The 15,433-nt window shown below is 34.1% G+C and overlaps 1 protein-coding gene across 3 annotated transcripts in view; it reads left to right on the forward strand.

The window, feature by feature from the left end:
* The window catches only part of GPC5 (glypican 5), a 1,461,148-nt gene that overhangs the window by 1,000,198 nt on the left and 445,517 nt on the right, over positions 1-15,433 (forward strand). The window contains exon 8 of one of the 3 annotated variants that reach the window (XM_063651047.1): positions 7,301-7,652. The exons of the other annotated variants lie outside the window; for them this stretch is intronic. Coding sequence (XP_063507117.1) covers positions 7,301-7,371 — 71 coding nt within the window. The 3' untranslated portion in view covers positions 7,372-7,652. Of the gene's footprint in view, positions 1-7,300; positions 7,653-15,433 lie in introns of those variants that run through there. 3 annotated transcript variants of the gene reach the window in all.

Consider the following 15,433-nt stretch of genomic DNA (forward strand, 5'->3'; position numbering starts at 1 on the left):
ACATGTTGTGGGACGGGCCCTGTGGGAGATAATTGAATCATGGGGGTTGGGAGTGTTCCCCCATACTGTTCTTGTGGTAGTGAATACCTCTCATGAGATCTGATGGTTTCATAAGGGGAAAGACCTTTCAGTTGGCTCTCTGATTCTCTCTTGCCTGCCACCGTGGAAGACATGCCTTTCATCTTCTGCTATGATTCTGAGGCCTTCCCAGCCACATCGAACTGTGAGTCCATTAAACTTTTTTTTTATAAATTACCCAGAATCAGGTATGTTTTTATTAGCAGCGTGAAAACGGACTAACACAGTATGTTTCTATCTTTGTATGATTTCAGCAGCTTCTGCTCCAGGTAAGCAAATCTCTGCTGTAACTCTGTGAATCTGAATCTGCCTCTTTGTCTAAATTTCATGGTAGTGGTTTTCTCCGCAATCTCAGTTCTCTGAAGAAACCAAAAAAAGTCACTGATTTTCTGTTTGTTCATTTTTTTTTTTCCTTCTTGTAAGGACAGAAGCGACAGCTTACAAGCTGTTTACTTATTGGGGTGGAACCAGCAAGTCGTTCCTTTGTCCTTGTAATGAAGCCCTAAGAATATTTCTCACCTACAGAATTTCATTTTTGTATGTATCTCAGACGGTTGAAAGATATTATTCTGTTATCTTGCAGTTTATATAAGGTACCATAATAGGTACTTGATAAAAATACAGTATACTATATCAAAATATACAGGCAGATTACCATGTCTTTGTGCAGTCACCATTTCAGCTAGTTGTTCAGGGTAGAGTGAGGATCTGAGTGCAGAGGGATAGGAAATCTTAAATTGCAGGCTGTGTCTGGATAATAAGTTTTAGGTTACCACTATATTTTGATATGTGTTCTACAAGGTGGCCTGATGCAAGAATCAGAAAAAGTTAAAAACAGGACTAATTTATTTTAAAAAATTATTCCACTCAATTTGTTTAAAACAACAATAACACAATACTTTGAAATTTTACTCATTACTTCTGCATCTCCCAGTCCCTTCCTCCCTTTTCTTTAGATGTTTAGAATAATATTCTTTGTTTATCACAGCTGTGCTTTTTACTTTCATGTATTTTCTCTGGAATTTTCAACTCCCTGCTAAATTTACTCCTCAAGTTAAATCTCAATAGATTCTTACTCTACTATAAATATATCCACCTAAATATATCAAACGTTCCTCAAAATCCATATGTCCAAAACTAAAATTATTTCATCGAATAAAACCTTTTTTTCTATTCCTGTTAATGGTACAACCATAGTTGCAGTTCCAAAAACTCAAATATTTTGCTTCAGGTCATCCTGTCCTTCTTGACTACATACCCAGAAAATCACCAAATCCAGCTGAATCTACTGCTATAATCTCTCTTTCTCTCCCCCACCTTTCCATCCTAACCTAGATCCTCCTTGTCAGCCTCCTACACTCCCAGTAGCCTCTCATTTACCTCTCCCATTCTTTACTTCCTTCCCCAGCCTGTGTTTCATGATGTTACCTGATTAATCTTTCTAAACTAGAGCTCTGCTCAAGCCTAACCACCACCCAAAAGACTCTACAGATAAGAGCCTACCCATTCACATTCAATATGCTTCATGATTTGGTCCCACATGTTTACTTGTTGCACAAACTTTTATTGATTTCACACGCTATCTATGTGTGCTGAGTGTACTGTAGGCTGAGGTTACAGAGATGAATAAATTAGGGTACTTACTCTAAAACTCACATAATTTAGATAAAATATAGACCCTTAAAATAATTAAAATGTAAACTGTGATGAGTATAATACTAGAGACCATTATTAAGTGCTATTGGACAGCAATCTACGACAGGACTATCTGATCCCATATAGATTATCCTGGATAGTCCCTTCACAGAAATTAAATCTGGAAGGGACTTTAGACATTATTTCACCCAACTTTCTCCTTCCAGATCATTCCTCAAGTAAAAGCTCAATTGCCTCTTACTCTACTATACCTAATTACCCCCAGCCACCTCATGCCTTAACACACAAATACACACACACAAATTAAAACAGTGATGCAGAGGCCTGTTGTTCCTGTAATGATAAAGAGTGTTGCCACATTGGATTCCAGGCAAAAGGAAGGGATCATGTGCATTTCTCATTAGGCATATTGCAATACTGAGCACAGCTTCACAAGAAGCAAGTTATTACCCATAGAGCTTGTGGGAGACCCAGTTTAGAAACTGCTGCTCCTTACGACTTATTCGTGTCTATCATATATTTACCTAAGCATGTTTCCTCACTTATTGTTATTTAACTTTGTGTGCCTGTGTCTCATTTCTTCAACTAAAAAACTAAGTTAATTCAGTGCAGTCATCACACTGGATATTTATTTGTTTTCCCAGGAGTATTTAACATAGAAGCTTATTCCTAGTGGGTAGTAGAAAATTATTTGTGGTTGACTGACTGTAGGCTTTCATCACTCAGTTTGTCGTCAGATATTGGTGGAATTTATGAAAAAGATCATTCAAATTTGCAGTCAGCCCTGGCTTGTGGGAGATGCCATGGCTTGCTATTTTTCTTCGTGAATTGCCTCTTGCTACAGAGTCCATTTTAAAAAGGACTGGAGTAGAAGAATTGGTGTTGAAGCAAACTTCTTAACATAATCAATGAGATTCTGGACCCTAAATGAGAGAAAGCATAAAGCAACACTAATGTCAATTAATAGTGTATGACCAAGTTGTGTTTGACAAAACCACAACAAAGATATGCTCCCAAAGTATCTAGAGACATGCTTAGTCTAAAAAGCTCCCTTTTTGTTAGAATAACTTAAAAACAGTAGCAACACTACAACAACAGCAACGGAGGGGAAGATCTAATCCATATGTCTATGTAGCACTTAATGATTTACCTACTAACCCAAGAACATTGTATCTCATTATTCATACTTATCCATGCCATATAGCACTAATCAGGGCATCCTATGAAAATCCATTTGCTTTTTCAAACTCTATCCTTTTGCTTATGTTGTTCCATACCCTAAAATTTTCTCTTACCCTTTCCATAAATCCAAATTTTAGTGCTTTTAAAGATCTCACCTAAACGCCATGACAGCCATGAAACTCCCTTTTACTCTGCAATAAGTTATCCCTCCTGCCTTTTGAAATTCACAAAGCATTCAAGTATATATTTCCTACAGCAGTTATCATATTGTCTTACATCACAATTGTTTTGATTCTGCTAGTAAGGGCTCAGATATATCTTTTATATAATTTGGTTAATTAAATAACCTTCAAAATAAAGAGATAACTGTGCCAGATTCATGTTTCCATTCTACATTTCAAACTTATAAATGCTTGGCAAATAAAATGTTGTCTGAACATTTGTATATGGTACGTTAATAAAAAGAGGATATCAGTTCTTGGAATGGGTCTTATTTTTTTTTTCCCCTTGGGACAGGGAGAAATCCTAGGTATATTCTGAGGCAGATGGAAGTTGTTGTCTTTGATTTCAAAATACCCCTGTAATGTGATTTAGGAAATACAATGATGTAAAATCATGAAATATTTCTGTTCCCAAAATGGAGCTTTCAGTGACAGACCTGTATAGTAGACTGTTGAATTGACCAATAATTTATACAGTGGCTACTATTTTTTTGTTTCTAATTCTTCTTTGCCTAGCCATCTATTTTTTTTTTGAGGAAATTGAAGGAAAAATAAATAGCATATCTTGGTCTTCTCCATAATACTTAAGTTCTTTATGGAAATGATAGAAGTCTTGATATCTCCTGGGTGCATAGTACTATGACCTTTCCTGTGTAGATGTATATTAAATAAGTAATGAAGAGTTAATCAAAATGACTACTTACTATGTTAGAAATCAAAGTACAATATTGTACTTCCTTTCACTAATGTGTTTACTTCAATTCCATAAAACCACCATGGATTACTATCCAGCAATATAATAATTCACATCAAATTTCAAAATTTAATTATTTCATGGATAACAAAAATTTGTATAAAATTCATAAAAATAGAAAATTTGAAGCCATGTGTTTATTTCACAGAGATTATTTTGGTGTCCTGCAAAAATTGTACTTAATTTTTGAACAGTAAAATTAAAATTCAAAAGAGAAAGTCTAAAAGACTAGAAATACACAGCAAGCTTTCTGGAAGTTACTTCATTATGAAATTCTTACAGAAATTCAAAAGAATTGAAAGTTGATGTAATTATGGTGACTTTTACTGGAAATACCAACTTGTTGCCTTTAATTACCTGAGCATAAATTGAGAAAGAGAGTCTATACACTAAAAAGACATTACATTGTTATGTATAAAAGAACACGGGGTCTTTGCTCCAATGCTCGGTTGCATACTCTCCTCCTTTGTCAAGAGGTAAATGGCTTAAAATGACATCTTGCCTAGTTTACAATGGCAGGCTTCCTAGGTTTGTAGGAAGAATAATTTGAATGCTCTGTTTGCTAAAAGAAAAAGAGTTCTTAATAGTATTTAATTGCTTTTCTTTTAATTTTTTTAATTTAAGTTTTAGGGTACATGTGCACAATGTGCTGGTTAGTTACATACGTATACATGTGCCATGCTGGTGTGCTGCACCCATTAACTCATCATTTAGCATTAGGTATATCTCCTAACGCTATCCCTCCCCCTACCCCACAACTGTCCCCAGAGTGTGATGTTCTCCTTCCTGTGTCCATGTGTTCTTATTGTTCAATTCCCATCTATGAGTGAGAACATGTGGTGTTTGGTTTTTTGTCCTTGCTATAGTTTACTGAGAATGATGATTTCCAATTTCATCCATGTCCCTACAAAGGACATGATCTCATCATTTTTTATGGCTGCATAGTATTCCATGGTGTATATGTGCCACATTTTCTTAATCCATCTATCATTGTTGGACATTTGGGTTGGTTCCTCAGGGATCTAGAACTAGAAATACCATTTGACCCAGCCATCCCATTACTGGGTATATACCCAAAGGACTATAAATCATGCTGCTATAAAGACACATGCACATGTATGTTTATTGCGGCACTATTCACAATAATTGCTTTTACTAAGCCATCAGAAGGCCCCTATTGAAAGCAATTGAAATAGTTAATTCCTTTTTCTGGGAAAAATGAATTACACCCTGCTTCTACTTTGTTGAGTAGGAGTGAAGTTGGTGAGAATAATTGTTTGACTAGATATGACTCTAACCAGAATTTAAATTAGTCAGTATTGGATAATATTATTTTATTTGTATTCTACCTCCTTAATATTGAGATCAACCATCACTTATTAATAGCAGCGAGTCTGGGCAAACAAAAATCACAAAATAGCATGTATACACTTGAATTTTATTGTTTTCTAACAATCATAACAAACTCGTAAATAAGCAGTGACATAGAACCTTTTTTTCTCTTTCCACAAAGCAATCAATATGTGAGTCTAAGCATTCTTCACATTGCTAGTCTACAGGTTTCTGAGATACTTTGAGCCACATTAGTATTTTATAACATAATAGTAATACACATTTTTGGTTTTTTGTTTTCTTTATGATCTTGACCCCTTTTGCACCTTAGGATTGTCAGTATAAGTCCAAGAATATCGAAGCTGTGTTGGGGGATGGTTTCAGGATGAATCTGTTCCGCCTCAGAATATCAGGCATTAGTTAGATTCTCATAAGGAGCATGCAACCTAGATCCCTCATATGCGCAGTTCACAATGTTTTTGTGTGTGTTTGCTTGTCTTTGTATTTTCTATTTAGTTAGGCTTGTGGCTTGTTGTTGAGTCAAAGTGGAAGCCAAAAAGCTTCTAAAAGTCAGTTAGAAGCTCTTGACAAATCTGTAAGAATTTTGAAGTCAATTAAGAGCTATCCTTGAGTTAATTGTGCTCATTTGGAATGTCTTATTTGTGCCATAGATGACTCATAGCGGGAATAGAAGCTCTCTTCATGCTTTTCCTCCACTCAACGCAAGTTTTGAGATTTATTCCGCATTGCAGCAGAATAGCTCTGCTTGTTTTTCTCTAAAGAATTTACTCATGCCTTCTCAAATCTTTTGAACAATTACCTGAGAATGTTAAGTATGTCAAATTTTAACTCATTATTTTCAAATCAATAGACAACTGTAGCTACAACTCAAATTTTCTATTTCAATGTAGAAGTGTTGTGCTATATTCTCATATTCAACTTTGCCTAACACATTTCTATGCTATTAAATTTGCAAAGTTTAATACAAGATGCTGAATAAATGGTATTGGACCGCTGAAATATTAATGGTAGATGTTTAAGGACTTAATGGCTACATGAACTACCTTAAAGCAATTTAAAACATATGTAGTTTTTCAAACTATGCGTTAAGTACTGTAAAAGCAACTTGGAGCCCATTAGCATGTTAAACCAGCGGTCCCCAAGCCATGGCCGCCAACTGGAACTGGTCCGTGGCCCATGGCCTGTTAGGAACTTGTCTGCACCGCAGGAGGTAAGCAGCCAGCCAGCATTACCACCTGAGCTCCGCCTCCTGTCAGATCAGCAGTGGCATTAAATTATCATTGGAACACAAACCCTATTGTGTACTGCGCATGTGAGGTTGCATGCTCCTTATGAGAATCTAACTAATGCCTGATGTTCTGAGGTGGAACAGATTCATCCTGAAACCATCCCCCAACACAGTCTGTGGAAAATTATCTTCTGTGAAACTGGTCCCTGGTGCCAAAAAGGTTGGGGACCTCTGTGTTAAGGCATTCTAGAGCCACTGTTATATGATTACACGATATTTATTCATTTCTTGTTAGTGAGTAGAAGAGAAGATGTAGATTCCTATCAATAAACTGCAAATGCTAATAGAGATTTCATAAACATTCTCCTTATTGCTGATTTTACATTATTTTGCTGAATGATAAAGGGACTATTCATACAGCTAATAATTTCTTCAAAAGAAACAAACACAAATACATATATTAGCAACTTTACTGGAAAAAATATTTCATTTTCTTTTAAAAATAAAAGGTATTTGAAATTATTATTATTTTGTTTGTCAAAAACAAATTAGTTAGCAGTATTGTATTACATATGAGTTTTCCAAACAGAAGTTTACTCATTTAACTGTGTTATTAACTTGTCCAATATTCATAATGTTCTATAATTGCTTTATATTTGAAATGTGAGTGATTTCAATTATAAGAAATTACTAAAAAGGAAGTTAAACAGAAAATGTTTTCAGAATAGCTAATCTTTCCCCCTTTACCCTCCTTTTTTAGTTATCTTATTTTTTGCCTTTTGATTTATACTCATGTTTTCTGATTGTTTTACTGTTAATTTCAAACAGTTGAAGATAAATGTGTTGCTGAGAGCATGGACATTGTTAGTCATGTTGGCCTCTGTGTCACCAGAAACTAGAAGCAGTGCCAAGCACAGAAGTGCTCAATAAAAAGTTGTTGAAAAACAATTGAAGGAAGAAAATCTTAGGACCATCTGCCCAATGATCCGAAGCTCATTTTCACAAACAAAATTGGACAAAAGCAAGATAATTGAACTCCGTATCCATCATAATGCCTTGCACAAAGTGAGTGCACAATATTCCTTGTATTCATACAATAAAAATTTATTAATTTTTAAATTCCAATACAAATTAAGACCTTGAACAAATATTCGGTTAATAAATAAATCATCATTCACAGCAACTGGGAAATGGATTACATTCTTATTCCTAATTTACAGAAAGAAACTGAGGCCTATACTGAATGTCTTTCCCGGGGTCTTGGCATACTGAAATGGAATTGAAGCCAGTCTTTGACAGAGTCCACTGTTTTTTCTACTAAACCAACAGTTCCCCAAGATAGCTCAACAGAAGGTGTTTAATAGGGATAAATATATTACCCCTAAGTATGATCATCTTAAATTCTTTATTAAGTGGTACTTTAAAAGTACATCAAGGATAATACACTGTAAATGTATAAACAATCCTCACTTAACATTGTCAATAGGTTCTTGGAAACTGGGAGTTTAAGCAAAACAATGTATAAGGAAACCGATTTTGCCATAGGCAAATTAAATTCCTATGGCATATTTCTGGTTACAAAAATATCACTACACTTCTAAATAAAGACCAAAACACTTCTAAAATTAAACATTGAAATAAATGTGAGCTATACATGCATTTAAGAAAGAATAATAAAAACAAGATAATTATTTACCTGCTAATTCCATCCAGTTCAGGGGCATGGGTGTCCCAGCAGCTCAGGGCACAAGGCAAAAACCAACCCCGGAGAGGATGCCATCCATTGGAGGGCACACTCACACACTCCCCCCACTCGCTGACTGGGACAATGTAGACACACCAATTAACTTAAAGTGCACGTCTTTGGAATGTGGGAGGAAACCAGAGTACACGTAGAAAACTCATGCAGACATGAGGAGAAGTGTGAACAACACATGCAGTGGCCCCAACTGGGAATCAACATTTTTTGTCATCATAATAACTAAATAACATTGAATGAAATGTCCTTATTAGAGGACTTGCTGTACATTTAAGTGTGTAGAACCTATTTTTAATATTCAAAATTCTTATATTCAAAATTTTCACGTTCTTCCTTAACACGAACACTGAGTCTGCGAAGTCAGATAAGTGAAATTTAAACTTAAATTAAAAAGAGTGAATTCTTTTCAAGGCTATCTTGTCCTTGTGCAAGTATTTAAAGCTCCTAATATTCTACATTATATCTTATTTATGATAACTGACTAGGGATATGAAATTAGTAATATGAAACTAGCGTTTAAAATCTCTAGACTCTCATCTCTTTCGAGTGTTTATAAAGTCTATTCAACCACTGGGAAAAAAAAAAAGTCTACATTTACAGTCCTCTGTAATCACACGTTTATTGGAAAGTTAGGCACAAATGGTTAAGAAGAAAGTGGCTGAAAATTTCTGGTGTTTTAGGTTTGACCTACTTCCCTTATTCTTCTGTGGTATCCTTCCAAGTATCAGAGAGAACAGATGGAATTAAGTGTATACACACAAAATTGATAGAGAATAGACATATAGATTATGACTAAAGTATATACCAGGTCTCTTTACCTGGGAAATATTTGCATATCTAAGTTCATTATTTCTATTTAACCTACTGTTCACCCTTTATGTTCTGCACTGATGCCATGCAAACCCACTTTACATTTCCCAAATGGGAACTAACTTGACTGTGAATTATTCTACCATAAATTTGATTTTATTTCACATAAATGAGTCTTTTTTATTGTATATAATTAAGATGAAGAAGGTCATTATAATCAAGGCAACCACCAGGAGAGATGCATGTACAGTTAAACTTTGCATTCATTGCTATTTTCTGTGAAACTCCAATTTTGGATCCCATTACCTAATCTGTTTCAAGACAATGTCTGTGCTAACCCATTAATTCCTCTTAAATTTCATATTTTAACCCTTTTTATATTTATTAAAGCAATGAGAAATTTTTTTCCACTACCAAAATATATGTGGAGCTATATCAACTTGGAGATCATTATACAACTGGGAAAAAGACACCGAGTCTCAGTTCATGAAGATTTTTCTGTACTTGATATGAGCCAGGTGCTCTGCTCCATTGTGTGGGGGTCATTAGGATAGGTCGGTTGGATGGGAAATCTAACACATAGAGGCCCCCTCACAGCATAAAAGTGTATGAGTTAACTCATATCATGCTTACTCAAAAGTGTATAAGCAAGTAAAGTCATAGTTTTCCCAGTCAATTGTGTTTTCTTATTTCAGAGACAAGTAGCTCAATAATTCTCACTACATAAAGCCATATAAATTTCAGAGTACCCAATATAATAAGTAGTCAGGTGAATATAAAATTCAGCCACATATTGGAGAGAGTTCACCCTCCTGTCTCCTGATAAGTATTCTTGAAGAATAAGATTTTAATATAGACAGCTTCTCAATTACTGGACACTGAGAACCATTTACTGGCCATTATTCATCTCTTTGCAGATTTTTAAAATCTAATTAGTAGTAACTTCTACTACCTATTTTCTAGTTAAGGTTTGAATAATAAATTTGAAGCTAAAAATTATGCTTTTGAAATTATCTATAAGGTAAAATTTTAGTGTATGGGCAAATACCCAATAGCAACTGAATTAAACTATTTTTCTATGAGTGTGATGCTAAATCAGCTCTTTGACTCATTTTGCAACAGGGAGACATAGAAAATTGAATTCATCAACATTTCTTTCATCTGTTTCTAGGCTGATATACAAGAGTAAAAATTTATCAACAAAGATACTAATCCAAATTATGTGTGAAAGAGGAAGAATTATCGTAAGATTACTTTTAATGACTTCTTTGAATCGCTTTATTCCTTTCTTTAAAGGAAAAGCCAACAAAGTTTTTTTTTAACCATTAACTGATAAAATAGCCCATTGGTAGCCTCGACAAGATATTCTCTATATTTTTCTAATGTGATTTTGTGTTTGAGATATTAAGCCAACTACTCTTTCATTAAATTAAAGAGGCCATTATTTCAAATATAGTCATTATTTATTTCCTTTTTAGGTACTAAGTCCAAGTTTGTAAAAGGAATTGCTGAGTTTATTCTCTTGATACAACCTTTTGAGACATGTGTCACAATAACGCTTTTTCTCTATTATTCTTCAACAAAATTGAATATGTAAGTATATGTAGCTATACATATGGTATTCTTATGTAGCTATACAAATTGGCACATAGCATTGCTCTGCATTTGGAAAATGCAAATTACTCTCAAACAAAATTCTTTTAAAGACTTGAGGAAAAATAGAAATCTAATATAAAATATTAAGACATAAAAAATGTGAGTAATGATTATTTGATTAGTCTGATTTATTATATAATAAATTTAAAGAGAAAACTATAAATGAACAAGATAAAGATAACTATTGAAAAGTAATAGAAGTTTAGGAAAATAACTTCAATTTATTTTAGGTGAATAAAAGATTGGTCTATAAAGAGAAAGCCCAAATGTAATGTTCACTTGGAACCCATTAGCATGTTAAACCAGGGGTCCCCAAGCCATGGCCGCCAACTGGAACTGGTCCGTGGCCCATGGCCTGTTAGGAACTGGTCTGCACCGTAGGGGGTAAGCAGCCAGCCAGCATTACCACCACCTGAGCTCCGCCTCCTGTCAGATCAGCAGTGGCATTAGATTATCACCAGAACACAAACCCTATTGTGAACTGCGCATGTGAGGGATATAGGTTGTGTGCTCCTTATGATAATCTAATGCCTGATGATCTGTCACTGTCTCCCATCATCCCCCAGATGTCCAAGCCAAGTGGTCTGTGAATTTCCATTGAGTAGCTGGATCCATTATGCCATTAAATATTTGAATTAAGTAACAGACTTCCTTTCTTCTTATTTCATGCTCGATCAACTTTTTTATCATAATTTGTGTTCCCCTGTAGCTTGTTACATTGAGACAATATAATATGTAGAAGGCAGTAGGACTTAACTCACTCAATTATCCTTTCCATGAGAAGTTTATTAGCATTATGTTTTATATATTTAAGTCATCTGTAACTAAGTCTCTGTATTCAATCTATATTTGTGCAATGACAGGATGGCATCTTAGGCCTAGTGAGCAAGTGATTGGCATCTGGTAAACAGTGTTTTAGCTCCTGCGATCTACCTTTCATATATATATACACACACACACACATATACATACACACATGTATATGTATGTATATATACATACACACGTATATGTATGTATATATACATACACACATATTTTTCTATATGTTCAATGTGATACCAATCAACAGCCAAAGGTTTTTTATGAAATATGAACTGATTGCATATTTCATATGGATAAAAATAAATGAAAGAATAACTAAGGTAGTTTTGAAAAACCAATACAATGATGGTGATATTCTCTTATAAAATCCCCCTAAGGTACATTAACCTATAATAAACAGTGTGCCATATACATGAATGAAAATAATGGATCTATGGAATACACATTAGATTACCAAACAGTCTTCATCAGGTATATAGCTTGGATAAAACTGGAAATTTACTATCGAAGGTTTGTACAATAAATGATGTTTTGAATATTCTTTATAAATTAATTGAAATATTAATAAATAATTTTAATAAATAAACTTAAACTCTTTCCTTGTACTACACACATTCACACAGTATAGAATCATATGTGCGTTTCAGATTAAGTCAAGAGCTAAAATTAAACAAATATATTTAAAAAGAAATATTAGTGGAAAATAATTTTACAATATTTGATAGGGAAGATCTTTCTAGGTAAGAACAAAACCCCAGAAGGCAATATTGACAGATTTGATTAAACAAAAATTAAATATCCTTCAATGCTAAAATATAATTATAAAAATACAAAGAACAATTAAAAGAAAATATTTTTAATAAATATAGTAGACATAGAATCATAACCAAGGTAACCATGACAGAAGCCCAATGAAAAAATGAATGAAGATTAGGAATTGGTAGTTCAGTGAGCAAGAATTACAGAAATTTCCAAGAATTATAAGAAAAGGTGTTATGCCACACTAATATTTAAATAACTTCAATATACACTAATGTATCATTTTAATGCATATAATTGACCATCATCAAAAAGATTAATATCTGTTGTGAATGATAATACATAAAATAGAAACAAGCAGAAGCTGTATAAGTAAATCACTTTTGAAGGAAAATTTAGCACTGTTTTCAGACTTCACATGTGCATCCCCTTTGACCTAGGATTTTGTTTCAAAGAATCTATCCTAGAGCAACAGTCACACATTACAACCAGGATGTATGCACAAGATGTTCACTGCAGGATTGTATATTCTGTACTATCTACACTATGAAATGGCAAACCTAATTTCCCATCAGTAAGGACATATTTGAATAAATTATGATACATTTATGGTCCAGCCTTTAAAATAAATGCCACAGAGCTTTAAATACTGCCACAGAGCAACTGTCAAGATGCGACTTTAAGGAGAAGGAAAAGACAGGAAAGAATCCACAAAGTACACTACTTTTTATGTAAAAATAAGGTGTGTATGTGTGTGTATGCACACGCGTGCCTGTGCATGTATGAAGAGAGGGGTTTTCCCAGTTATCTTGATATATTTCATATTATTTGATATGTTGCAATGATTTATGTATTACTTGAACACACTTTTTCTTTAATAACTGATGTTTTTACAGAACATTGCTGTATAATGCTCAGGTGAAAATAAGCACCAGTGGATAAAAGGTACAGAGAAGCAATGTAGAGGGTTTCTGTATTGTATAGTTGACCTGAATATACTCATTTTTGGGCTAGACAGTAATCTAACAGTGGCTCCATGTAAGGGAATATGGTATCCAGGGGAAGAGATGACAGTTGATACTCTCTGATTCTATGATTCAAAAGGTAAAACCTTATTTTACATTTTAGATAATTAATCTACATGAATTACTTCAATCTGTTGCCTAACCTACACGTGCCATTTACTAGGCACGCCTGGCGTGACTCAGATATTTTTATCCTGTTCACTCATTTGAGGACAACAGTACTACCAGAAAGGGAACTAGATGTTAATTTAAATATGTTGAAAGCATTGCACAGAACTTTCTTTATTTAACCCATTCATCTTAATGCCTTTTTCCAGTTCAAAGGAAAAACAAGTACTGAATTTTCTAAGCTCTCTAGCTGTGATAACAGAAACACAAAAAGACAATGATTGAGAACAGTTGTGATGCAAAAGGAGTGCCAAAATGTTCGTAAGACTTTTGTTGCATATAATATAAAAACCATTTTAATTAACTTGAGTTAAAAAGTGGATTAAATTGTTCTCCTCAAGCATGCAACTCTAACAGTAGATTTGCAACTTTTAAAGTATGATTCCTTGCTAATATTATTTAAATAAATCTCACAGCAGTGACTCCATTGTATAATAATTTTAAGAACTACTTTTTTTTCTAGTACTGAATTTATTAAAGAAAAGCTACAATTCTGACAGCAGAATGTATTACATCTTTTCTTAACAAAAGATTACTTGAGGCCAGGCGCAGTGGCCCATGCCTGTAATCCCAGTACTTTGGGAGGCCGAGGCAGGTGGATCACTTGAGGTCAGGAGTCTAAGACCAGTGTGGCCAATACGGTGAAACCCTATCTCTCCAAAAAAAAAATACAAAAAAATTTTCCGGGCACGGTGGTGCATGCCTCTAGTCCCAGCTACTTGGGAGGCTGAGGCAAGAGAATTACTTGAGCCTGGGAGGCAGAGGTTGCAGTGAGCCAAGTTCACGCCACTGCACTCCAGCCTGGGTGACATAGCGAGACTCCATCTCAAAAAGAAAAAACAAAAGTATGCTTACTTGAGATAGGGATATGATGCTAAGTTTTCTCTAACATTATACATGACCAATTGGTCTATAATACAAAACATCCATTCAAAAACGTTTGCAGATGATATTACTTGTTAAAGATTAACTCCACACTTGTATTTTATTACATTTTTCTGAGAATTATTCCATGTAAATATTATTGTGAAGAAACATTTCTCTCTTCCTTTCTGCCACCAATGAGAATTTTGATTTATGGTAAATGACTTGGACCTTATGTTTATCAGGACAAACGTAGATTCAACAGGACACTTGACATTGTCCTAAGATAATCACGTTGCATTGTGTGTGTTTTTAAAAGAAAACCAATTAATCTCAGTAATTTTAATAGTGTTAGTTTTTCTAAGGTTAATGTATTTTCAGTTTGTGATTAATTGGTGTCATCACAAGTTAGCTGCCCTAATTAAACAAGTATCATACTCAAAGAACTAATTTACATGTGCATAATGATGTATATAAATCCATATATAAATTATCTGTGTCAAATGTAGGTATCAAAATAGAGCTTGCGTATGTGTATAAAATGGTTATGCATATTTATATCCATTTACTGTTATCTTTCTATTAGGTTGGTGCAAAAGTAATTGCGATTTTAGTCATTAAAAGTACTAAAAGTAATGGCAAGATCACCATTCCTTTTGTACCAACCTAAATATCTATCTCTGTGCAGCTATCCATGATTGCACACCTTCTACCCACACACAAATAGATTATTAACCTTTGACATATTGGTTTCTTCCTACCATGATTCAAATGATCACACTAGTTTGGAGTAATAATCATTAAGTCAAAATTTACCTTTTGACGTCTTTGATCCTCTATGTCTGTGAGAATAGGTGAAAAAACACTTAAAAATGCTTGTAGTGCTAGAAATTCCTATTTTAAAAAGTTTGCAGGAGAAAAGAACATTGAATTCATTCATTCTTTCACAGATATTTACCGTCTACCCGATGCTAGTTCACCTTACACTAGCCACTGTTTAAGAAATTCAGAATATATCAGTGAGTAAAACAGACAACCCTATGCCTGAGGATCTTATGTTTTAGGAAGTATGGAGGATCAACAAAAATAAACATC

Source organism: Pongo pygmaeus, chromosome 14, assembly GCF_028885625.2.
Source record: "Pongo pygmaeus isolate AG05252 chromosome 14, NHGRI_mPonPyg2-v2.0_pri, whole genome shotgun sequence".
In the NCBI taxonomy this organism is placed as follows: domain Eukaryota; kingdom Metazoa; phylum Chordata; class Mammalia; order Primates; family Hominidae; genus Pongo; species Pongo pygmaeus.